At 46.3% G+C, this 27,122-nt stretch overlaps 1 protein-coding gene across 1 annotated transcript in view; it reads right to left on the bottom strand.

The window, feature by feature from the left end:
• Positions 1-27,122, bottom strand: part of stk3 (serine/threonine kinase 3 (STE20 homolog, yeast)) — a 598,462-nt gene that overhangs the window by 159,944 nt on the left and 411,396 nt on the right. Inside the window, exon 9 of the mRNA XM_070877027.1 lies at positions 23,697-23,886. Coding sequence (XP_070733128.1) covers positions 23,697-23,886 — 190 coding nt within the window. The remainder of the gene's footprint in view (positions 1-23,696; positions 23,887-27,122) is intronic.

Here is a 27,122-nt window from a genome sequence, read left to right as displayed (position 1 = left end):
AATACTGCACTTTTGCACAAATTGTGACACTGGATTGCAGCATTTGGCGAACATTAAACACAGTAGGCCAGACTTTCCGACTTGTGTTTTTTTAATTATTCGCTCCTGGGATGTGGCCGTCACTGGCAATACCAGCATTTATTGCCCATCCCTACTTGCCCTTGAGAAGGTGGTGGTGAGTCGCTTTCTTGAACCACTGCAGTCTGTGTGGTGAAGGTGCTCCCAACAGTGCTGTTAGGGAGGGTGTTCCAGGATTTTGACCCAGCAACGATGAAGAAAAGGTGATATATTTCCAAGTTTTGTGACTCAGGAGGGGAACTTGGAGGTGATGGTGTTCCTATGCGCCTGCTGCCCTTGTCTTCCAGGTGATAGAGGTCACAGAATTGGGAGGGTTAACTCAGGCATTAACCTATTAACCTAGCTAGTGCTTAAATTAAAAGAACTCTGGGCTCAATTTTTCCCAAAGCTGTTTTTTGGCATACTTGAAGAGTTACGCCCATTTTTTTGAGGCCCAAGTACGCCAAAAAAAAATCTTCCAAGTTTTTCCATTTGATTTCTTCAGTTTGGTGCTGCCTCGCTGTGGTTTAGTTTTGGGGGTGGAGCCTTGATCTGCACCAAAAAGATCAGGTTGCCACGGTTACCAGGGACACAATGCGGGTTGAGGCTGGAAAGTGACACATACAGCCAGCTCACAGCAACCAAGCACAAGCACATTACAGCAACTTACCAAGCACAAGCACATTAAACATTGCAGCAACGTACCTCCATTAAATTATTAAATTCCACCTCCCCCCACCACCACATTGCTAGCCCCCGCTTCCTATCCCAGGCTCCTTCCCAGTGTCGGTCCTCACAACTATCTCTGGCCGAACGGCCTCCCAGTGCCGGTACTTATCCCTGGTCGAATGGCCTCCCGGTCCCGCACCTATCCCTGGCCGAATGACTGCCTCCCTCCCGGTCCCCGCACCTATCCCAGGCCGAACGGCCGCCTCCCTCCTGGTCCCCGCACCTATCCCAGGCCGAACAGCCTCCTCCCTCCCCGCACCTAACTGTACCCAAAAGGCTCCCCCCCCCCCTCTCCTCTCTCCCACTCTCTCTTACCTCTCCTGCTGCTGCTGTCTGGGCATCTGCTGCGTTGACGTACTTACCTGCGCCAATTTTCTTAACTCAACAGAAGGTTTTTCTACAGAGGCCTAAGAAGACCTGAAGTAACTCTGAGCTGGCCAAACTTGTCTAACTGGCCAGAATTGGCACGGGTGGCATGTTTGACTTGGAAAAAAAACCTAACCTAAAAAAATCGTAACTAACTGAGCTACGCTGGTGCAAATTGATTGGGGAAACCTGTATTTTTTAAACTCAGGCCAAAAAAAGTGGCATGCACCAAAAAAAACGACGCAAATCACTGGGGAAAATCTAGGTCAATGTACCGATAAACCTGCGCAGTTTATTATAGCTGAATTTTCTACAATATGGTTTCAAAGATCCTCACCCATCTTATGGCAGAAAATAATAAAAGGTGTGTAAAGTGTCATTCTCACAAGAGTGAAAATAATGGAGTAAGGAGCCAAAATTGCCCCTTTCTATAAGGACGGTGTGGCCACGGGTCGGTAAGGAATCACCACTCGGTCGGCGCGGAGGGGCCGCCATTTTGTAAATTGCCCTCCTTTATTTTTGGAGCGGTGTATGGGACCGCCCCGCCCATTTTCCCGCCGCGTTGTGCACACACTGACCCGTTACCGATCAGTGGCACGTCTGCGTCGCGCTGACGCGACGGCCACTCCGACCCGCCCGCACCTCAGCCCCGATGATGAGATCACTTCCGCTCCGCTCCAAAATAACCCACAAAGACCCGAATTTCTCCAGATTGTCCACCCCATGTATCGGGGTGGATAGAACCCTTCGAAATCGGTAGGTGCACACCGTTTCGGGCGGATGTCAATTTCGGACCCCTCATCATCATCATCATCATAGGCAGTCCCTTGGAATCGAGGAAGACTTGCTTCCACTCTTAAAATGAGTCCTTAGATGGCTGAACAGTCAATACGAGAGCCACAGTCCCTGTCACAGGTGGGACAGATAGTCGTTGAGGGAAGAGGTGAGTGGGACAGTTTGCCGCACGCTCTTTCCGCTGCCTGCGCTTCTTTTCTGCATGCTCTCGGCGATGAGACTCGAGGTGCTCAGCGTCCTCCCGGATGCACTTCCTCCACTTAGGGCAGTCTTTGGCCAGGGACTCCCAGGTGTCAGTGGGGATGTTGCACTTTATCAGGGAGGCTTGCTTTACGTTATCAGAGGCCAAGATTTTGTTACGGGCCATTGTTTTTCTTGTTGATGGGGCTTCCCCCATTTAAGCTTGTAACTGCCAGCGTTGTGATCGACCATTGTGTGTGGGCCTCAGTTACATTGCACAGAATTAATTCTACATTAAGCAGGAAGGCAGGAAAAAAAAAACGAACATGAAATGTATTCTACTGAAATGTTAGAACGGGAAATACCAGAGCTGTCAATGTTGGGAAAATGCTATTTTCTGGTTTTCAGTTACACACCAGCTGCATACCCAAGGCATCATTTCATGCCAATAACATAAACATTGGTAAAAGTGGTGATCTGCGTCCATCACAGATGTTGCACATGATGATCTGTCCATGTTTTCATCTGAGGGTTCTGGCTGATTACCATTAACGGGGCCATTCCAAATCACCTGCAATCATCATTACAGTGATCAAATCACATCTCATTGTAAGTACAGGAAGAAGTCCTTTCAGCCAACCACTGATCCAAAATAACATCGGCTGGAAAACAAGAGCAGCAAAGTCTGTAGCCACCAAAAAAGTTAAGCTTTCAAAGTTAAAACAAATTTTACTATCTTGCTGTAACACCAGTGAGATTTTAACGGCTGAAAAAGAATGGCTTGTCAGCTGGAAGAACAAAATTGCGTTTATGCAACAAGTTGGGATGTCCCAATGTGCTCTAAATAAAATGCAATTCTTTTAAGTGCAACAAAAACTGAAAATGCTGGAAAAATGTAGCAGGTTGGCTGGCCAGTATCTATGGAGAGAACATACAAGAATCTGTTTCAGGTGTAAACCCTTCTTCAGAACTGGATTCTGAAGAAGGGTCCACATCAATGTTCCCTCTAATTTTCTTATTGGTGCGCCGTCCCTTTAAATTTGCTCTGTGGTATATTTTCCAGCAGCAGTAATTGATGAGCGCTCTGCGCAGGACCTCCTGATTGGTCTGCTGCCAAGCACCTTAGGGAGAATATTGGTTCACACCCAAAATTTTCCGTCCACAAATGACGGCCGGCCAGCTGAGTATTTCCACCATTTTCTGTTTTTGTTTCTGATTTCCAGTATCAACAGTATTTTGCTTTTTTTTTTTCTTTAAACGTGTAGCCACTTGGTGCAAAGCAAAAATCTTTAAAATAGTAATGGGATGAGTGGCAGCAACAACTTGCATTTATATTACCCCCTTGCCCCGACCTCTTCACAGCCTCTCTGCTGTCAGACTGCCTGCCTGACATTTAGTTGGATAAGTTGCAAATTCCTTCAACTGAACTTCATGAAAACTGAAGCCATACTTGTGTATGGAAAGATATCACCTTGCTATCTCTATCAGTAGAACGCGCAGTAATGTGGCTCAAAAACTGATGTCCAAAAAAGCAAATCTGAGTCACAGAAAGGACAGAAGGGTATTCTACGAGCTGACATATTTTCCACAATAACTTGCTAAGATTTGCTGCTGTACTGTGCATATGACTTTCATTCTGGTTAAAAGTACTTGAGGGTCCAGTCTTTTTTTCTACAAGCGGTTATTTGTTACTGTAAAAAATGTATTGGCAATTAAAATTCATGTTTTTTTTTCATCTCACACTAATTTTCTCCGCACCTTTCCTGAACATGCTGACTGGTGTCGGGGTCTGGTTCTATGGGTGCCAGTGTTCATTATTCATGTGTGATCCTGGACAGTGATGTTGGCAGGATGCTTCAATCGCAGAGGAACATTACAGCGAGTCCATTTGGCATCCACATACCACAAACATACTTTCTCGCAGTGGTCACTGGACTGCTATCAATAGTGGGAAACTTGGCTGATTCCCCTCCACCGCCCCACACACACTTAGCTCAGGGAAATTGAGGCATGTGTTTTGGAAGGGATTCTATTAATTTCTATCAGTACGTTTCACTATTAGAGGCAAATAAAATGTGACACTAAACAGACACTTATACAGTTATGCTGAAGCGTGCTATTCTTCCTTTTACTTTTCACCCTGCTGTCAGGCCAAATCACTGTTGGAGGCTGAGAGGCAAGACTGATGGGGCTGGATTTTCCGGTGATGTCTGCCTTTTTTTTCGCTCCGGAGGGGCGGCGGTGAGATCATTTTGGGCGGTCAGGTTCCAGCGCCCCGCGGGGGTTTTCGGGGCCGGTTTTGCTGGGACGCGGAGCAGTATCGCCCAGAAGAGTTGAGCCGGTGTGCAACGTCCCTGGTTGTGACACCAGCTCGCTTTTGGACTCCTGCCCGACCCATAAGCCCCTCAGTGCGCCCTGCTGGGGCCGCCTGAAAAAACGGGCAGCCCAACCTATGCCATCTGAAGTGAGGTAAGTAATGTTCATCTCAGGTAAGTGTGTTTGTTTTTTCTTTTTTTTTTGCGGTTTACCGTATGTTGCGGTGGTGTGGGCTATGGATTGGCAATGATTTTGGTGAGGTCTTTTTCAAGTTTTTTTTCCCTCACCCCAGGCCTGTCTCAGAGCGCTCCTGGGCAGGATTTTTAGCTCGGGATTTTCCCATGCTGAACCGGCGTAGCGCCCTAAGACAGGTGTACAACGTCTTCCTTAGCGCTCCGCCCCACACTCAGGGACCAGCTGCCCAATTTTGATGACTGAGGCACAAACTGTTCCTGAGCGCAAATTTTACTGCCCCGCCGCCATTCCCGCCCCGAAATCAGCAAAGCCGAAAATCCGGCCCCATTGCTACAAGATAATGAAATCCAGCTCTGAGCTCTTAAAGGTAAGAGGAAACTAGATGCCAGACCATGGGACCCATAAAAATGTGGATATCCAATGGCATTGTGGCTACGGAGATTGCTAGCTTTACATTAGAGCATGCCATCAATGGAGCACCGTGTGCCTGTTGCCAACAGCACAAAGTCAATGCTAAAGCGTGCACGAGTTAGTTTTCATCTTGCCATGGCTGTGATTTGGTGAAGCACACAGCTTACATTTCTTGGGCACAGAGCAAGTGGTAAACAAACACCATTAGGATACAAACTCTTTCACATAATCCAAACACTTTTATCTCACACTACGGGGGTAATTTTAACCTAAAATAATAGGTGGGGGAGGGGGGGGGCGCGTGGGAAATTCTGGATTCCGACCTGAACCCTCCTCCAACCTGCCCACTTCTGGTTTTAACGGAGGCGGGACGGGGCGTGCAGCCAATCCGCTGCCAGCGAGTAGATCATCGATTTAAATATTATAATGAAACTGGAAATCTCTTCTTCAATTTTCATTTTGAATTTAACTTTAGCTGATCGGGTTTTGCATGCCTTGTGAAACCCGTCAGCTAATGCAAGGCGAGGACTGCTGAATCCAGGAGGTAAGTGCCTTTACATTTACCTCCTGGATCCAGGGTCTCTGCCTAACAACCCCTCCAATACAGAGGCCTCTGATTTCCCCCCCCCGCAGGCCTCAGATCTCCCCATGAAGCCTCCCTCCCACCTCCAAAGCATTGAGGTCTCCCAACCCCCTCCTCCCAGGCTACCGATCCCACCACGAGGGCCTCTACACTCACCCATGCCTCCAAACCCCCACGAGACCTTCCCTCCCCCTGCTCCTCCCCAAACCCATTGCTCCTCCTCTGGTCCTCCCTGTGCTCCTCCTGGTCCCTGATCGCTTCAGAACCCACCCCCCCATGCTAGTCCTGGCCTCCGATTTCTGCTCCCCCACCACCACCCCCCCGCGCTCCTCCTGGCCCGCGATCTCTGCCTGCCTGACTGCCCCACCGGTGCCTGTGATCTCTTCCTCCCCCTCCCCCCTCCCCCCCCCCGCCACATAGAAAAACCTCCCATGGTGCTTCACAGGGGCATTTTTTTTAAAAAGCTGATCTAAAGAAGACAATAGTAGGAAGGGTCCCGAAAGCACTGTCAAAGAGTTGGGCTTTAAGGAGTGTTTAAGATGCTGCCTGACCTGCTGTGTATTTCCAGCATTTTCTGCTTTTATTTCAGATTTCCAGCATCCGCAGTTTTGCTTTTGTCTCAAAAAGGGAGATTGAGGTGGAAGGGCAAAGGGCTTTCAGGAGGGAATTCCAAAGTGTGGGGCTGAGGCAGCTATAGGCACAGCCACTAATGGTGGGGTGAAGGGAGAGGAAAAGAGGCTAGAGTAAGAGGAGCAGAGGTTTTGAAAGGATTGCAGAGCGAGGGTTAATGAGGAGCAAGGCCATGGAGGGATTTAAACACAAGGAATGAGAATTTTAAATGTGAAGCATCACGGGGCTGGGAATCAATGCAGATCATATCATCATCATAGACAGTCCCTCGAAACGAGGATGACTTGCTTCCACGCCAAAAAAGGATGAGTTCACAGGTGTTTCAACGAAGGACCTAATATTCCAGGTCCTGAACTACATCCTGAAGGGGGGAAGATGCCTGTGCATGGATTTTTTTAATGTGTGGTGGCTATTGCACACCATCCACCACATGGACTTGACAGAGCTAGGTCTTTGTCCCGTGGCAAGGATTAACCAAGACGACTGGAGACCAGCTCTGCTGCACGGACCTAGTGCGCACACACATCGCAGTGTGGGCTGGCCCGTGCTGCCCCTGGGCCCTGGCCCCGAACTCACGACTCTCCTGGGCACCAATCACGTCCCTCTACAGTCTCTTGCCGCTCCTGCTGTATCACGACCTGGACCTTGGCGTCACTCTTTGCTGCCGTTGCCCTCCTGCATCAACCCGTGCTGCTCCCTGAAGTGGCCTCCACGCTGCTCCGAGGCCGCCGCACCTCCGCTTCTTTTATGGCCTCTATTAGTATGACTGATCCTTTAGGATCTTTTATCTCTATCCACATGGATTCTATTTCTGTCTTTCTATTGCCATTCTATTATCTCAAGTGATGGCGACAGATACATATTTAGAAAAGATAGAGAGGGGAAAGGGGGAGGTGGAATAGCTGTACTTGTTCGAGATCATATGGGTTGTCATAATGGGAGAATGAACACCTTAACCCTTTGATTTGCCGTCCATTAGTTTTAATGGATGGAAAATCACAAACTCCAGGTACGCAATTTCCTGATTTGCATGTACGGCTTGCATAGAAGTGGTAAATTTACCACTCGATGCTATGAGGCGGGACCATAAAGACAGAAAATACCGATAATGGGGAGCACATACCTGAAAGGTGCAAAAGGGTTACGTATGAGTCAAGAAAGTAGGCTGCTGAGTGAGTATTACTGGTAAGAAGGTAACTTGATGTTTCAAACGGAAGATGGCAATTCGGGTCCCATTCTCCTGAGATTTCTTCAAAACGACAGCTGGACAATGCTCCCTTGAAGCAAACTCCTCAAGCCTCCCAAGTGTGCCAAAATCCATCTCAAGTTGAGCTGTACCATAGGATCACCTCCTCAGTCTCAGTGTTCACTACCAGATTCGAGGACCCCATCTCAGTGTTCACAAACTCTTAAATTGCATTTCCAGGGCTTCCTGATTCCATGCCCACCCCAATTCTCCCAGATCCGAGGACGACCTCTCTTTCAGTGATCCTCGTGTCCAAGACCACTGTTTCTGGACCCTCGCTCTGCAATGTTTCCCAAAACCCCCATGGAGTCTTCCTAGTGTGCAGGAACCCCTTGCAGTACTGCTAACCCACAGACTCTGTCCCAGACTGCCAGACATCAGGCCTCCTTTCCACTACTCCCAGAACCACTGCAATGCTGCAAAGTTATGTCTCCGGTAACACTAATTAACATAACACCCTTGTTCTTATAAAACCTCCAAATCTCCATGGGTCTTAGGCTAGCAATTAGAAAACATTTGACATGCTTGTATTCATTTGCTTTTTGTTTTATCATTGAGTGCTTATGATTTTTAGCTTGGAGGATTTGCAGAGCTCTGCAATCCAAGGGAGCCGTATTAGTGTCAACATGAAATAAAACAGATAAAGCAGCATAGAACTACAAAGCAAATGTATTGCGACAAATGAAAATCTGAGAGAAAAAGTGTTTTGTTGAGGTCTGCATCACTTCTAGGTTGGGAACCAACATTTTGGGCTAGAAATTGCATAGTGCCCTGTTTGAGGGGTGATAATTTTTCAGGGAGCGCAAAAGTTTTGCAGCTGACTGGAACTTCCACTTTCGCACTTCAAGAGGGAAGTGGAGCACTAAATCAGCACTACCATCTCCCTTAGAGCGCGAAAGTGAATGAGAGGGGTGCTATCGGCAGAGCGCTGAGCAATGCTCAGTGCAGTGCTGCCGTCTGTATAGGCTCTTTCCCTCACTTAAAGGGAAGGGCCAATGCTGGGGTGAATAAGATTTCATGCTGTCTGTGTTGGGCCACGGCACCTGCGTTACGTGCAAAGCAGCCCCAAGCACTCTAAGAAAGTGCAGGGCTGAGCAATCGTGGGAACAAAGGAAATCAGGAGGTACCAGAATGAGGAGATAAATACATTTTGCCCTACCTGAGCACCACTGCCTTTAATTAGCGATCGCCAAACAGCCAGCTGAGGCGACAACGCTTCCTGCAGCTGTTGACGCCCGGCGATGCTGCAGGGTGCGGAAACAAATATTGCATCCAGGGCGGTAACGGGGCGCTGTGCACCAGATGACGTCACGATCTTCAGGGCGCAAGAGAGCGAGGCGACAACTGTTAGCGTCAGCGCAAAACAGCCAGGGAAGTTCGCAGGCGTCAGTAATCACGCCGTGCCTGGTCGGTAACCCCTTAGCAACTAGTTACCGCTCCCGCAGGCACTAACTGGATGCACAAAACAGGCCAATTTCTCCACTTTTGCCTTTACTTGCGTGAGTGAAATATGGATTCCTGCTCAATTGAAATCACCAAATAGCTATAATAAGGATAGAAAATTGGCTTAAAGGATGCAAAACGGAAACAAAATTCCTTCCACTTAGCCACTATTCACTGCAGGAATGAATCTTGGCAGTAGGATGGAAAAGGCTATATTTTAGCAACAGCATGTGTGACAACTGTAACGTTAACTTGAAATGGTGCCACTGCTTGTTTATTTTGCAATGTGTTTGGAATGGTTGAAACTTTTTTATTTGAGAGAAAACAGAAACAAAAACAGCAGAAAAAGGGCTTACTTAAAGGAAGGAAATCCTATAAGATGGAGAACTGCTGATCAAAAGTCTTGAATTTTGACGTGTTATATGAGTAGAATTTGTTTTTTAACATTAAGTACGGCTTCAAAGCTAAACAATGAAAGTTGCAAATTCTTTCCTTAATGTTTTTGATTTATAGTCATTATAAAAATCCACCCTTTAAGCAGACAGAATGATTTGCTTATTCTATATTTGTAGGTCAGTATTCAAGCTCCTTCCTTGTTAGATTTAAAAGGCATTATAACTTATATTTTGCTCCTAACGTTTTCGATTCCCACATTACAACAGTGACTACACTCGAAAAGTACTTCAGTGGCTGTAAAGCGCTTTGAGATGTCTGGTGCCTATGAAAGGCACGATATAAATCCAAGTCTTTCTTTCTTTCTGACACTATTTAGTACTTCCAACTGCAAAGAAAGCAAATAAAATGATCATGCAACATAGGCATTCGCAATGAAGCAAAGGCATTCGCCACTGATCCCGAAGTAAGCGTCCCACAAAAATCTCGCAATCTCTGTGGCGAGAAGTTTGGTTTTTCCGAACTTTAGTTGAAATCAGTGTAAGTTAAAAATGGGAAATACCTAACGTGAGCTCCTGTGACATCAACAAGCTGTCTAAGCAACCAATCACAATGCAGCATTCTCACAGATCACCAGTGATTAAGCTCCTTTTATTCTAATTTTTTTTAAATGTTAAAGAGCAAAACAAAGATTGGGGCTCTTGCATGGGGAAAAAGGTAAACCGGAAATAAAAGATGAAATTTCTTAAAAATTGCAATTTTTATCAAAATGGATACATTTGAAACTCCACAAAATTAAATTTAATTTGTCAGGGCCATAACATTTGCTTAGCAATCAAGATGTTGTTAAAACCTCTGTTGCACCTCATCCAAAAGGATCTAACTTTTAATGGGGTATTTAACAGCAATATTACCACAGAAAAGTCCAAGTTTTCATCAGTTTCACTGATTGTCGGCTGTGGGGGATGGCGGTGGCCGGTGAGGGGGGGGGAGGGCAGCACAATGCAGCCTGCGTCGGAGCAGTGAATGACTGACCGCAACTTCAGGGTTTCTCTGTTAGGCTGCGCAAGCACTAAATCCTGATGTTGTGGTCAGTTTCAAAGGAGTAATAACAGCAAACGCTGTTCATTCGCTATTATTACCCACCTCGAGAACTGAAAGAAAGATTTTCATTTATATAGCGCCTTACATGACCACCGGACGTCTCAAAGCACTTTACAGCCAGTTAAGTACTTTTGGAGTGTAGTCACTGTTGTAATGTAGGAAACGTGGCAGCCAATTTGCGCACAGCAAGTTGCCACAAACAACAATGTGATAATGACCAGATAACCTGCTTTGTTATGTTGATTGGGGGATAAATATTGGCCAGAACACCGGGGATAACTTCTCTGCTCTTCCTCGAAAAACTGCCATGGAATCTTTTATGTCCACATGGAAGAGCAGACGGGGCCTCGGTTTAATGTCTCATCCAAAAAATGGCACCTCCGACAGTGTAGCACTCCCTCAGCACTGCACTGGACTGTCGGTCTAGATTTTTCTGCTCAAGTTCCTACAGTGGGACTTGAACCCACAACCTTCTGACTCAGAGGAGAGAGAGTGCTACCCACTGAGCCACGGTTGACATTGCTGAAAGAAAAATTTGGATAAATTAGCAGATCATATGCTTCAGTTTGTAAAAGAGGGCAGGCAAGTGGAAATGTTCACATTATAGCTTTTGGTTTGTTGAGGAAAATACCTATTTTCTAAATAGTTTACATATTTGAGATCAGCGCTGATGACCTGCCACAATTAAAGCACTTGTGCAATAAATAAAAGTTGTTTATAACCTCAACTAGCTGAGTTTCATTTGTGTGTGTACGTGTGCTTGTGTTATTAAAAAGGAAAAGCTTCTCTGCTCCCTATTGCAACTCAAACACAACCACCAATTTAAAAACATCAATAGCTTAACAAGAAGATACAATGGTACATAATATTTATCCAATGATGAGACGCGATGACCCAATGCATTTGCAATAATATTTTCATGCATTAACGGTTCTTGTAACAGTCCGTCAAGTCCTGTATAAATAAAAGCTGTTGTTGTTGTATCCTTTATATCATGTCCTCTCTATTATGCTGCGCATCGCAATGTGCGACATGTTGTATTCCCAGTCAACTTCTGTCCGGGTTACGCGTAGGGGCATCATGAGCTTTCAGCAGCCAGCTCTGCCCTTCTGGCTGCTGCTGAAACATGGCAGATATAGCGCTCTCACATAGGATGAACACATCATGGGTGCTCCCAGGGTATCGCGCATCAACTACCATGATGTGATGCATGTCGTCACAGACGAGCTGCACATTCACGGAGTGGAAGCCTTTTCTGTTCCTGTACATCTTGGAAACGTCCAAAGGTGCTCGCAAGGCGATATGGGTACAATCAATGCAGCCTGTACCTTTGGGAAGCCAGCAATCCTGGAGAAGTTCACAGCCCTGTCACACATTGCCTGGGCGGTCAGGGGGAACTTTATGTAGTCATTCCTCGGGAGCCTCTTAACAACAAGAGCAGACATTGATGTGGTGATTCAACACCGCCAGTGCAGCCTTCGGCCGCCTGAGGAAAAGAGTGCTCGAAGACAGGCCAGCAAATCTACCACTAAGCTCATGGTCTACACGGCTGTAGTAATACCCGCCCTCCTGTATAGCTCAGAGGCATGGACGATGTACAGAAGACACCTCAAGTCGCTGGAGATATATCACCAACGATGTCTCCACAAGATCCTGCGAATCCCCTGGGAGGACAGAAGCACCAACATCAGTGTCCTCATCCAGGTTAACATCCCCAGCATTGAAACACTGACCACACTCGATCAGCTTCGCTGGGCAGGCCACATAGTTCGCATGCCAGACACGAGATTCCCAAAGCAAGTGCTCTACGCGGAGCTCCTTCACGGCAAACGAGCCAAAGGTGGGCAGCGGAAACGCTACAAGGACAACCTCAAAGCCTCTCTGATAAAGTGCGACATCACCATTGACATCTGGGAATCCCTGGCCAAAGACTGCCCTAAGTGGAGAAAGTTCATCCGGGAGGGCGTTGAGCACTTGGAGTCTCAACGCCGAGAGCATGTAGAAATCAAGCGCAGGCAATGGAAGGAGCGTGCGGCAAACCTGTCCCACCCATCCTTACCCTCGGCGACTGTCTGTTCCACCTGTGACAGAGTCTGTGGCCCTCGTATTGGACTGTTCAGCCACCAAAGAACTCACTTCAGGAGTGGAAGCAAGTCGTCCTCGATTCCGAGGGACTGCCTATGATGATGATGATGATGATAATGCAGCAGTCACCTGTCGAATGCAGATATTTGTAGCATGTTAAGAAATGGCACACACACCCCCAGTTGTGGCCTGGAATGATCCAGGTGTATAAAATGAAAGTGCAGCTGTAATCTTTACTTCAAGTGACAAAGCAGTCCTACGGTGCAGGTCTGCTTTTATTAACTCACAGATCTCGGTTACAACTCCGCTGCGAAATCGCAGCCTTCTCACACAGTCTGTATTACTCAAGTCTCTTGAGTGGGACTTGAACCCACAACCTTCTGATTCAGAGGCGAGGATGCTACCCACTGAACCATGGCTGGCACTCACCAGTGTACTCACTGGGTGTTCCACCATTTCTGATCACAATGGACGGAGCTGCTGGTTCTATACTTCATGGGTCAAGAAAGGTCTTACAATTTGCACACCTACCCCGCTATTCACTTATTAACTTCTCAAGGTCCGCCATTCACTCATTAACTTCGCAAGGACCAATATAACAATGCTCAAACACAGCTGGCTTACAATGTCCTCTTCATATGCTTGTTCTTTTAATTTTTTTTCTTACTTTTCCTTTCCATCTCTCTTTTCTGTCTCCTTCTTAATCCACTCTCATTATTCCTCTTTCTGTGTATATTTTATTTGACTATTTCACCCTATTTGCTTCTCCGTCTTTCACTCTATTTCTTTATCTATCATTTTTTTCATTGGTTAACATAGAAACATAGAAAATAGGTGCAGGAGTAGGCCATTCGGCGCCCCTCGAGCCTGCACCACCATTCAATATTATCATGGCTGATCATGCAACTTCAGTAACCCATTCCAGCCCTCTCTCCATACCCCCTGATCCCTTTAGCCGTAAGGGTCACATCTAACTCCCTTTTGAATATATCCAGCGAACTGGACTCAACAACTTCCTGCGGTAGAGAATTCCACAGGTTCACAATTCTCTGGGTGAAAAAGTTTCTCCTCATATCGGTCCTAGATGGCTTACCCCTTATCCTTGAACTGTGACCCCTGGACTTTCCCAACATCGGGAACATTCTTCCTGCATTTAACCTGTCCAATCCCGTCAGAATTTTATATGCTTCTATGAGATCCCCTCTCATTTTTCTAAATTTCAGTGAATATAAGCCTAGTTGATCCAATCTTTCTTCATATGTCAGTCCTGTCATCTGGTGAACCTTTGCTGCACTCCCTCAATAACAACAATGTCCTTCCTCAGATTAGGAGACCAAAACTGGAGCTGAGCCAAAAGGAGCTGAGCCATCGGGTACAACACCCATGACATCCCAGATACGACATTGACATAGCTGCACTGTTATCGCATCGACGGTCCAGCAATTTGCAAATATAGTGCACGTCAATCGTGAGTAAAAAAAAGTCCAATTACTTTGGTCACCGCCAGTAGAGTGGACAAGGGAGAACCAGTTGATGTGGTATATTTGGACTTTCAGAAGGCGTTCGACAAGGTCCCACACAAGAGATTGATGTGCAAAGTTAGAGCACATGGGATTGGGGGTAGTGTGCTGACATGGATTGAGAACTGGTTGTCAGACAGGAAGCAAAGAGTAGGAGTAAATGGGTACTTTTCAGAATGGCAGGCAGTGACTAGTGGGGTACCGCAAGGTTCTGTGCTGGGGCCCCAGCTGTTTACACTGTACATTAATGATTTAGATGAGGGGATTAAATGTAGTATCTCCAAATTTGCGGATGACACTAAGTTGGGTGGCAGTGTGAGCTGCGAGGAGGATGCTGTGAGGCTGCAGAGCGACTTGGATAGGTTAGGTGAGTGGGCAAATGCATGGCAGATGAAGTATAATGTGGATAAATGTGAGGTTATCCACTTTGGTGGTAAAAACAGAGAGACAGACTATTATCTGAATGGTGACAGATTAGGAAAAGGGGAGGTGCAAAGAGACCTGGGTGTCATGGTACATCAGTCATTGAAGGTTGGCATGCAGGTACAGCAGGCGGTTAAGAAAGCAAATGGCATGTTGGCCTTCATAGCAAGGGGATTTGAGTCCAGGGGCAGGGAGGTGTTGCTACAGTTGTACAGGGCATTGGTGAGGCCACACCTGGAGTATTGTGTACAGTTTTGGTCTCCTAACCTGAGGAAGGACATTCTTGCTATTGAGGGAGTGCAGCGAAGGTTCACCAGACTGATTCCCGGGATGGCGGGACTGACCTATCAAGAAAGACTGGATCAACTGGGCTTGTATTCACTGGAGTTCAGAAGAATGAGAGGGGACCTCATAGAAACATTTAAAATTCTGACAGGGTTAGACAGGTTAGATGCAGGAAGAATGTTCCCAATGTTGGGGAAGTCCAGAACCAGAGGTCACAGTCTAAGGATAAGGGGTAAGCCATTTAGGATCGAGATGCGGAGGAACTTCTTCACCCAGAGAGTGGTGAACCTGTGGAATTCTCTACCACAGAAAGTTGTTGAGGCCAATTCACTAAATATATTCAAAAAGGAGTTAGATGAGGTCCTTACTACTAGGGGTATCAAGGGGTATGGCGAGAAAGCAGGAATGGGGTACTGAAGTTGAATGTTCAGCCATGAACTGATTGAATGGCGGTGCAGGCTAGAAGGGCCGAATGGCCTACTCCTGCACCTATTTTCTATGTTTCTATGTCTAAACCCATCATTGTAGCAATTTTGGGCCTTTTATATTTTATTCAACAGCCCAATAAGTGAAACTCATATCTAACCAACAGTCAACAAACTGAATTTATTAATTGGCACTTTTATATTTTTACATATTGCTACATAAATATGAGAGCTTGTAGTTTTAAACGAAGAGGGACTGGAACAAGATCATGTACAGCCTGTAGCAATCATTTGCTTTACATCCACTAGTGGCAGTTCAGCTCTATTGCAGTAGTCATGTATTTCTAAAGCTGGTCAAAAGAGAAATGAACTAAAACTGTCCACAATTTCCATAAGAGTCGCTAATTTCAGCGAGAACTGTCTACAGAACTTACATACTACCTTAATCATAATCACAAACAGGACTACAGGAAAGATGTGATTGTACTAGAGGCTACAGAGAGGATGTTGCCAGGACCGGAGAATTTTAGCTATGAGGAAAGATTGGAGATGCTGGGGTTGTTTTCTTTGGAACAGAGGAGGCAGAGAGGAGATTTGATTGAGGAGTATAAAATGATGATGGGCCTAGGGTGGATAAGAAGGACCTATTTCGCCTAAATGTGCAGGGGTCCCCTGCGGTCATCCCCCTGCAAAACAGTTACACCGCTTTGAGTACTGTTGGGGGGGATGACTCCTCAGGGGAGAGCAGCAGCAGCCAAGTCCATGGCACCGTGGGTGGCTCTGTTGCACAGGAGGGCAGGAAAAAGAGTGGGAAAGCGATAGTGATAGGGGATTCTATTGTAAGGGGAATAGATAGACATTTCTGCAGACGCAATCGAGACTCCAGGATGGTATGTTGCCTCCCTGGTGCAAGGGTCAAGGATGTCTCGGAGCGGCTGCAGGACATTTTGAAGGGGGAAGGTGAACAGCCAGTTGTCGTGGTGCAACGATATAGGTAAAAAATGGGGTGAGGTCCTACAAGACGAATTTAGGGAGCTAAGAGTTAAATTAAAAAGTAGGACCTCAAAGGTAGTAATCTCAGGATTGCTACCAGTGCCACGTGCTAGTCAGAGTAGGAATAGCAGGACAGCTCAGATGAATACATGGCTTGAAGAGTGGTACAGAAGGGAGGGATTCAAATTCCTGGGACATTGGAACCGGTTCTGAGGTAGGTGGGACCAGTACAAAGAAAATGGTCTGCACCTGGGCAGGACCGGAACCAATGTCCTAGGGGGAGTGTTTGCTGGTGCTGTTGGGGAGGGATTAAACTAATATGGCAGGGGGATGGGAAACAATGCAGGGAGACAGAGGGAAGTAGAATGGGGGCAAAAGAAGAAAGAAGCAAAGTAAAAGTGGAGGGTAGAGAAACCCAAGGCAAAAAGCAAAAAGGGCCACATTACAGCAAAATTCTAAATGTTAAAAAGATGAGCCAGAAGGCTCTGTGCCTCAATGCGAGGAGCATTCATAATAAGGTGGACGAATTAACTGCACAGGCAGCAGGTAACGAATATTATAGAACTGGCATCACAGAGACATGGCTCCAGGGTGACCAAGGCTGGGAAATGTGAGGTTATCCACTTTGGGGGCAAAAACACGAAGGCAGAATAATATCTGAATGGCGGCAGATTAGGAAAGGGGGAGGTGCAACGAGACCTGGGTGTCATGGTTCACCAGTCATTGAAAGTTGGCATACAGGTACAGCAGGTGGTGAAGAAGGCAATTGGTATGTTGGCCTTCATAGCTAGGGAATTTGAGTATAGGAGCAGGGAAATCTTACTGCAGTTGTACAGGGCCTTGATGAGGCCTCACCTGGAATATTGTGTTCAGTTTTGGTCTCCTAATCTGAGGAAAAACATTCTGGGAGTGCAGCGAAGGTTCACCAGACTGATTCCCGGGATGGCAGGACTGACATATGAGGAGAGACTGGATTGACTGGGCCTGTATTCACTGGAGTTTAGAAGGATGAGAGGGAATCTCATAGAAACATATAAAATTCTGACGGGACTGGACAGGTTAGATGCAGGAAGAATTGGGGAAGTCCAGAACCAGGGGACATAGTCTAAGGATAAGGGGTAAGCCATTTAGGACTGAGATGAGGAGATCAGTTTCAGTTTTATTGTTTCTAAGAATTTTACTAAGTATCTTGCTGTATCATTCCACTTCTGTGTATTAATTAACCTGTAACTAAATCTGATCAAGTAGCTTCAGCTGAAACTTTTTTTTTTGCCTTTGGGGAATTCAAGCATCCCACTTGATTTCCAGTGTATTACACGCTGAAATAGGGGGTAACTGGTAGACATGAGATACCATATACAGCTCGTATATGTACCATGTACTGAACATCTGCCACAGGTTTCAGATTATATGAGACTCAGTCTGCTGATGGAAAGCAAACTATTGATGTAAACACAAGACAAAAGTTCAACTGTAACAGTATCCTTTGTTCATCTAGACATGTTGGAACTCAGAATCAATTGATTAAACTTATTGAACCATTGAATTAGCTGATTAAAACGCATATCTCGCACCACTCCCTTGGCCTCGTCATCTCCCATTGCCTGCCGACTCCTGTGGTCTTGATTACAGGCAAGGCCATCACCAACTCGGTCCTTCTACTTCACCAGTCACATCTCTTCCATCAGATTTCTGACCAACCCACGGCACCAGAATGGCCCTGACCAAAGCCACAAATGACATTGGGCCGTAATTTGCGGGCCCTACGGGTGTGTTCGAGGTGCGCACGTGCCTGTAGGGGCCGCGTAGGTTCCGTGTTTAGGCATGCGTAGCGCGTGCGCTAAAACCCAGAACTTGCGATCTGTCACAACTTGCACGCAGCCGTGGAAGAAGGGCCTCAACGGGCAGAGAGTTCTGCCCAGTTAAATTCTTATGCCTGGTAAAAAATTTTAAAAACAACAGAAAAATTATATTTTATCAATCATTTATACTTTAAAAACCTGTGCAATAAGGCAAGTTTATTTTTAGCCCCGTAAAAACATGTCAATTTTTGTTTTAAATATTTAATTAAATGCCATTTTAATTAATTTTAAATATATAATGGATTTTTAAAAAAAATTGGTGTGTAGATTCCCTTCTTTGATTGGATGGGCAAGCCCACGTGATCCCAGGGACGCTTACAAACCTCATGTACCCCTGGGATACATGAGCCTCCATGCAGGCCTACACGTGGAGGCCAGGAGCGCAAGTGTCCAAATCTCCGGGATCATCAGGTTAAGTTCGTAGATTTTTTGCAGGTCAGAGGCATCCCCCAGCGGGAGCCCCCGACAGCAAATTCAGCCCCAATATCTGTGACCTTCATTATCCTCCCTGCAGCCTTTAACATGGTCATCAGAACATAAGAAATAGGAACAGGCCATAAGAAATACGAACAGGAGTAAGCCATACGGCCCCTCGAGCCTGCTCCGCCATTCAATAAGATCATGCCTGATCTGATCATGGACTCAGCTCCATTTCCCTGCCGCTCCCCATAGCCCCTTATTCCCTTATCGTTTAAGAAACTGTCTATTTCTGTCTTAAATTTATTGAATGTCCCGGCTTCCACAGCTCTGAGGCAGCGAATTCCACAGATTTATAACCCTCAGAGAAGAAATTTCTCCTCATCTCTATTTTAAATGGGTGGCCCCTTATTTTAAGATCATGCCCTCTAGTTCTAGTCTCCCCATCAGTGGAAACATCCTCTCTGCATCCACCTTGTCAAGCCCCCTCATAATCTTATACGTTTCGATAAGATCACCTCTCATTCTTCTGAATTCCAATGAGTAGAGGCCCAACCTACTCAACCTTTCCTCATAAGTCAACCCCTCATCTCTGGAATCAACCTACTGAACTTGCCTCCAAAGCAAGTATATCCTTTCGTAAATATGGGAACTAAAACTGCACGCGGTATTCCAGGTGTGGCCTCACAATATTCTGTATAGCTGTAGCAAGACTTCCCTGCTTTTATACTTCATTCCCTTTGCAATAACGGCCAAGATTCCATTGGCCTTCCTGATCATTTGCAGTACCTGCATGCTATCCTCTTGTGTTTCATGCACAAATACCCCCAGGTCCCGCTGTACTGCAGCACTTTGCAATCTTTCTCCATTTAAATAATAACTTGCTCTTTGATTTATTCTGCCAAAGTGCATGACCTTCTCCTCTCACCTCTCCTCCATTGTCCAGTTCAATGGGAATTCCCTTGTTTGGTTCCACTCTTACCTATCCAAGTGTAGCTAAAGAATCTTCAGCAATGGCTTTCCTTCCTGTCCCTGCACTGTTATCTCCAGAGTCTTCCAAGGATCCTCCTTGTTCCCTTCCGCTGCATCATCTACATGTTGCCCCTTGGCGACATAATCCGCAGAGATGGGGTCAGATTTCACATGTTTACCAATGACACCAAACTCAACCGCTCCACCATCTCTCGACCCCACCACTCTGTGCTGTCAGCCTGTTTTTCTAACATCCGTCTTTGACGAGTTGCAATTTCCGCCAGGTAAATGTTGGGAAGACTGAAGCCATCGTCGGCCTGAACTTGGTCAGAGTTCTGCCGACAGCCGCCGAGGTTCCACCCAAAAAATTTATTTTTCCCAAAGATTTCTCATGTACCGCCCATCTGCCGCCCAGGTCCCGTCCAGCAGGAAATTCCTCAGTGACGTACCGGCGGCGCAACTTTCTGCTGCCCGCCCAGGCCGGAGGCTCAAAAACAGGGATTTTCCTCATGCACGATCCTCTAAGATCGTGCTCCCACCCGCCAGAAGGACCACTGGCAAAAGGATGGTCTGCGCTGGCTGTGAACCGGGCGGCAGGAAGAATCGCTCAGAGTGGTGCAGCGCTGCACATCCCGGGTAGCGTCCATATGCTCCACAATTATCAGATGCTCAGAATTAGTTATGTGATCGAACTTAACCTGCATAGAATGAGTTCAGACATGGAAATGAAAAGTATTCCGTTGAAGGGAAGGTGTGGCAGAGGAAGCGGCAATGAGTTCCGAAAGATGGTAAAGGCTCAATGGAGATGCCCTACAAGAGTTTTTAGACCATTGCAGGCAGAACAGAGTTATTGGCAGAATGTGAGTGCACAGATGGGATGAGCTTCTGTCAGAGTAAACAGGCAAAAATGATAACATATAATGTTTTGGCAGGTCGCAGCATGTGCTAGTGAGAACCGCATGACGTCAAGTATAGAAGACGGAAAAAGATATATAATGGACTGCAAGGTCACTGGGGAACATGTGATATCAGGGATGGGACTCCGCGATGGTGGACCTAAGAAAAAGTGGACTGAAGTGCAAGCCTTAATGTGTGCTGTGCAAGTAGTGCAACTGTCTCGCATTGAATGGCAGTCTTCCTGCATTAATGACCCTTACTTGTCATGTCGCAATCACCTGATGACAGGACCATGTCGCATCATATGTGGAGGGCAAGAGATTCCTCATACAGCAGTACACCTGAAGGAGATTTGTCCTTTTCTCAGAACGCACCCTAGATAATGTAAAACTGAGACACTGACCAAGAGTGGGTGAACAATGTGACTGTATTGAATAGTGCAGCTTGCCAAAGTGACACAACAAGCAAACAATTGAATCCAACAGATGTACAGTTGTTCTGAGACATTGTGACATTGACAACGACCCATGTGAAACAACAGCTACAACTTAATGAGTAAAGAACATATCCACCTCCAATACTTAACCCTCTACCCACCACCACCACCTCTCTTCCCCTCCACCCGATGAGAGGCTCATTGTCCTCATCATGGATCTGCCTTCACCACAGTGAGCCGCACCCCTGCCCTTCACCGCCTCTGCCCCATCACGCTGGAGCGCTGCTGACATATTCGTCTTGGAGAGAAGGTAGGGGGCATGATTGAAGGCACTGGTATATCCGGCTCCTCGGGATCTGTTGGCCTCGATGGTGTGGGCTCGGTGGGTTGCATGACATGGCCAGAAGCCATTACTTGCCTCATCGCCTCAACAGAGTCGGTGTTGTGCTCCACCACACTAATGAGCCACTCCATACTGGCAGTATGCTGCTTAGCAAAGGTGGCGATGCTGGCAGCGATCCCAGCCATGGTTTGCAGCACATCTCGACCTAGTTCCACACTCATCCTCGACAACTGGACCATTTCTTGAATTGCTGCAAGCCGTCCTCCGTCCTCGTTGGATTATTGCATCATCCTGGGTGCTTGCGGCTTGGTGGATTTTCCGGCATGGCCTCTGCACCTCCCAGCACTTGTTCCTGCCTCGTCTGACTCGAATCCTAAGAAGTCGGACCCCGACACCGATGTTGGCCGGACAGGTGGCACACATGTCAGGAGGCTGGAGTCCTCCTCTTCCACCTCCTCAACCTCAAGTAGTTCGAAGACTAGCACGTCTCCCTCCTCTCCTTCCTGGTCTTCGTGACTCTGGGTGGCGAGGTGGGTACGGTGGATATGGGTGAGCTTGAGGGGAGGAGGGAGCAGTGGAGGGAGGAGCTGGTGGGTTGGGCCAGTGATAACGTTGGGGTGGAAGATGTTGGTGTCACACTCGGCCTTTATGTGCCAGAGGTGGATGGATAGATGCATTGCTCAGTACTGCCCGAATCAACATCTGTAAGTAGAGGACAACATTTCAGTGTATAGCTAGGGGGTGGGGTTGGTCAAGCTGACATGTGAGCCATAACATTTCACATTGTTACTTCAAGGAGTTCTATTGCTACATGAGGACACCATTAATGGCCCACACACTGTGTGTTAAAAGGCATTTGACTTAACATTGCATGACCTTTCATGACATGACACACACTCACACGCACACACACACACAGGCACACAGAGACACACACACACTCACAGACACAACTGGCACAGAACCTTTTGGAGTTGCACGCGAGTGGTCTAATAAATGTTTACTCACTCTTGCTGACACCATCGTTCCATCGTTTCCGACACTGGTTTCCATCCCGCACAATGTTGCCCACTGAGGACACGGCCTCACCAATCTCCCTCCAAATGCATCTGTATTGGAGTGGTAGAGGCTTGCCATGACCATCCCGGGTGAGGTCTTTATACTGACGCTCCACCTCACATACAAGCTCCTCCAGCTCGTCATCATTAAACCAGGGAGCTCTGGGCTTGACTTCAACAGGCTTCTTGAAAGCTTTTTTTGCACTCATTATTACTTTTCTTGATGGATGGCTGATGATGAATTTGTTTCTCTCTCTCCAAAACTGACCCCTCTCCAACTGGCAGGTGCAAGTGACTGTACCGCTTTTAGGAGCCTGTGCAGCTGTGTCATCAGCCCCAATCGCGGCAAAAGTGAAGTCATCGCCCAGAGAAAACTACAAAAAAAAACAAGTCTTGCGCATGCGTGGTACACGGTCTCCAATGTTTGCCAAGTCGAGAGGCCTGCACCTAGCGCCGACTGCCGCCGCCACCCGCTCACGCCCGCTGACTCCCGCTGCCACCGACACAACCGTGGCGAAACTCACTCCCGACTGGCCCCAGCGGCAAAAAGGTACATTCCGTCTGGGGACCACCGAGAAATGGGCGGGCCTTAGCATTGACCAAGTTCGGGCCCCATATCCTTTCCATTACAAAGACTGCCTACTTCCACATGCACAACAATGCTCATCTTCAGACTTGACTATTCCAATACTCTCGAGCCGCTCTCCTAACCTCCACCCTCCGTAAAGTTAAGCTAATCAAAAATTCTGCTGCCCACATCCTATCTCGCACCAAGTGCTGCTCGTCCATCGCTTCTGTTACATAAGAACAGAAGAAATAGGAGCAGCAGTAGGCCATATGGCCCCTCGAGTCTGTTCCGCCATTTAATAAGCTCATGGCTGATCTGATCATGGACTCAGCTCCGTTTCCCCGCCCGTTCCCCATAACCCCTTATCCCCTTATCGTTTAAGAAATTGTCTATTTCTGTCTTAATTTTATTCAATGTCCCAGCTTCCACAGCTCTCTGAGGCAGCGATTTCCACAGATTAACAACCCTCTATTCTCCCTGATCTACACTTGCTCGCAGTTCCCCCAACGCCTCAAATTTTAATTTATTATGCTCACGTTTATAAATCCCTTCACGCTTGCCCCTATCTCTGTAACGTCACCCAGAATTGCAATCCACTTAAACTCTCCATTCCCCTGCCTTTGATCCCTTGTGCATCCCCCTCTCCCACTGCCCACAACTTGGTAACTGTGCCTCCAGCCACCTAGGTCTACAATCTGGAATTCCCTTTTGGAATCTGTTCATCTCCCTTTCTTCTTTTAAGAGCCTCCTTAAAACACACATCTTTTCTAAACTTTTGGCTCATCCGTTCGACTGTCTCCTCCTTTGGCTTGGCTTCTTTTTACTTTGTCATTATTCCTTTGTGAGGCGCTTTGGAACATTATTATTTGGTAAAGGCACTAAATAAATATTAATTGTTGAAGAAATTGCCCATCGGTCTGCAATATTTCAACTCTTTTACTAAAACAAAATGCATTGTTCTTACTCTTCATGGTTCCATCTTCTTCATCTTCATCACTGTTAATCACCATGGTCCCCAGGTCTGACTCTAACATAGTACTGTTGTGTTCAATCATGGTTTGGGCTCCTTCACTCATGGTACTGGTTGCCCTCATGGTGCCGGTGCTTGTACGACTAGTCTTCATCATGGTGTAAGAATCCACCTCATCTTCATCCTACGGAATGCACAAAACATTAGCAATAAGTAGGCACAGTTGCCTGGAACTTCTTTGATGGCAGATCAGCAGAACACAAGAACATCAGAAATAGGAGCAGGAGTAGACCATTAGGCCCCTCGAGCCTGCTCCGCCATTCAGTAAGATCATGACTGATCCAATCCTGGCCTCAACTCTACTTTTCTGCCTACTCCCCATAACACTTGATTCCCCTGTAGTTCAAAAATCTGTCGATCTCCACCTTAAATATATTCAATGACCCAGCCTCCACAGTTCTTTGGGGTCGAGAATTCCAAAGATTCACGACCCTGTGAGAGAAGAAATTCCTCCTCATTTCTGTTTTAAATGGGAGACCCCTTATTCTGAAACTAAGCTCCCTAGTTCTAGATTCCCCCATGAGGAGAAACATCCTCTCTGCATCTTCCCTGTCAAGCCCCCTCAAAATCTTTTATATCTCAATAAGATCACCTCTCATTCTTCTAAACTCCAATGAGTATAGGCCCAACCTGCTCAACCTTTCTTCATAAGACAACCCCTTCATCTCAGGAATCAACCTCGTGAACCTTCTCTGAACTGTCTTATAAGAACATAAGAAATAGGAGCAGGAGTAGGCCATTTGACCCCTCGAGCCTGCTCCGCCATTTAATAAGATCATGACTGATCTGACAGTATATCCAATGCAAATATATCCCTCCTTAAATAAGGAGACCAAAACTTTACGCAGCACTCCAGGTGTGGTCTCACCAACGCCCTGTACAGTTGTAGCAAGACTGCCCTACTTTTATACTCCATCCCCCTTGCAATGATGGCCAACATTCCATTTGCCTTCGTAATTACTTGCTGTACCTGCATGCTAACTTTGTGTTTCATGTACAAGGATCCCCCAGGTCCCTCTGTACCGCAGCATTTTGTAATCTCTCCATTTAAATATTAATTTGCTTTTTTATTCTTCCTACCAAAGTGGATAACATTTTCCCACATTACACTTGATCTGCCAAATGTTTGCCCACTCACTTAACCTGTCTATATCCCTTTGCAGATTCTTTGTGTCCTCCTCACAACTTGCTTTCCCACCCATCGTTGTATCATCTGCAAATTTGGCTACAATGCACTCGGTCCCTTCTTCCAAGTCATTAATATAGATTGTAAATAGTTAAGGCCCCAGTATTGATCCCTGTGGCACCCCTTAGGTACAGTTTTTCAAGCTGAAAATGACCCATTTATCCCGACTCTGTTTTCTGTTAGTTAGCCAATCCTCCATCGATGCTAATATATTATTTCCATGACTCTTTACACCATTTCTCAGGAATTTCCACCATCCTTAATGAGAAATTGGAGAATCCCTGCAGAAATTCAACCTGGATAATTTTATTCTTTTCTTAAGAAAAAAAACATTGAAAATAAAAATGTATTTTTTTTTTATTTAAAAAGCTAACTCACATTACGTTACATAAACAGAACATTTGTGTAATGTTGCTTTCACTTTAATGAGCAAAAACGCACAATACTTTGTGTTGGCACAAATTCACCAAAAAGTTCAGGTGTAAATTGTTGAGAACTATACGCAAATTTATCCAAAGTATTGCAACTGTCATTATCTGTAACTATATCCACCAACAAATATTCAGGTCTTATCAGAGATTGAACATTTACAAAGTCAGAATGTAGAAGCTGTCATTAATTTTTTTTTACTGTAAACGACCGTAAAATCTTTGCCAGATTTTTCAAAATCTAGTAAGTTTTACAATAATCAGTTTGGCCAACTTGAAATAGTATCCATTTCCGTGTGTTGTAGTTGGAATTGAAGCTAACCACCACATTCCTAAATAATCACTAGCATATAGCAGAGAAATAATGAATGGCACAAGCAGCAGATATATTAAGAGAGTCCAATTTCTTCGACTGGAGAAAAAAAAAGCTACTGACAGATTAGCTAGTCTTTGATTTCTGGATTCATTTCCTTATACCTTCTTTTATTGGCGACTTCTGCAAAAATCGCTCATGTGTTTTATAATGCTCCTTAAACCGAGCATTCTGTAGATGCAATGGATTTCCCTGCTTAAGCAATCAATTCAATTTATTGCATGGATAGTTTTGAGGCATTTTGATGTGAAAGCTGATACGAAAATGCAAATATTATAAGAACACAAAAATTAGGAGAAGTATGCCATATGGCCCCTCTGCCTGCTCCGCCATTCAATAGGATCATGGCTGATCTTTGACCTCAACACTTCTCCACCCGATCCCCATATTCCTTGATTCCCCTAGAATCCAAAAATCGATCTATCTCAGCCTTGAATATACTCAATGACGCAGCATCCATAGCCCTTTGAAGAAATACCTCCTCATCTTGGGCCCAAGTTTCGGATATCCTCCCAGAATAGTGCACTCCGAGAGGCCCGTCTATTTTTTAGAATCTCCATGTCGTTATGTGCGACATGTTGTACCGACACTCTGGCTCAGTACGGGGATTGCGTATGCGGGAGGTCATGAGCCAGGTGGCGAGCCCGTACACTTTGTCGCCGAGCAACCAGCTTTGCCCTTCTGGCAAAGATCATAGATATAACGCTCTTACGTAGGAGGAAAGCATCATGGATGCTGCTTGGGTATTTGTCGGCCCTGTTGTCGGCCACTGGGAAAGTTATCGCTAGAATCCTCAACCGTCTTCTCCCTGTGGCTGAGGAGCTCCTCCCGGTTTCGCAGTGCGGATTCCGTCCGCTACGGGGTACAACGGAAATGATCTTCATGGCGCGACAACTGCAAGAGAAATGCAGGGAACAGCACCAACCCTTCTACATGGCCGCGTTTGAACTCACAAATTCCTTTGACAGTGTCAACCGTGAGGGACTATGGAGCGTCCTCCTCGGTTTCGGCTGCCCCCAAACGTTTGTCACCATCCTCCGCCTGCTCCATGACATAGAGACATAGAAAATAGGTGCAGGAGTAGGCTATTCGGCTCTTCGAGCCTGCACCACCATTCAATATGATCATGGCTGATCATTCACCTCAGTACACCTTTCCCGCTTTCTCTCCATACCCCTTGATCCCTTTAGCCGTAAGGGCCATATCTAACTCCCTCGTGAATATATCCAATGAACTGGCATCAACAACTCTCTGCGGCAGGGAATTCCACAGGTTAACAACTCTCTGAGTGAAGAGGTTCCTCCTCATCTCAGTCCTAAATGGCCTACTCCTTATTCTAAGACTGTGTCCCCTGGTTCTGGACTTCCCCAACA

Source organism: Pristiophorus japonicus, chromosome 1 (assembly GCF_044704955.1).
Source record: "Pristiophorus japonicus isolate sPriJap1 chromosome 1, sPriJap1.hap1, whole genome shotgun sequence".
In the NCBI taxonomy this organism is placed as follows: Eukaryota; Metazoa; Chordata; class Chondrichthyes; family Pristiophoridae; genus Pristiophorus; species Pristiophorus japonicus.
Note: the sequence above shows the minus strand (reverse complement) of the source record. Positions and strands in the feature narration are given on the sequence as shown.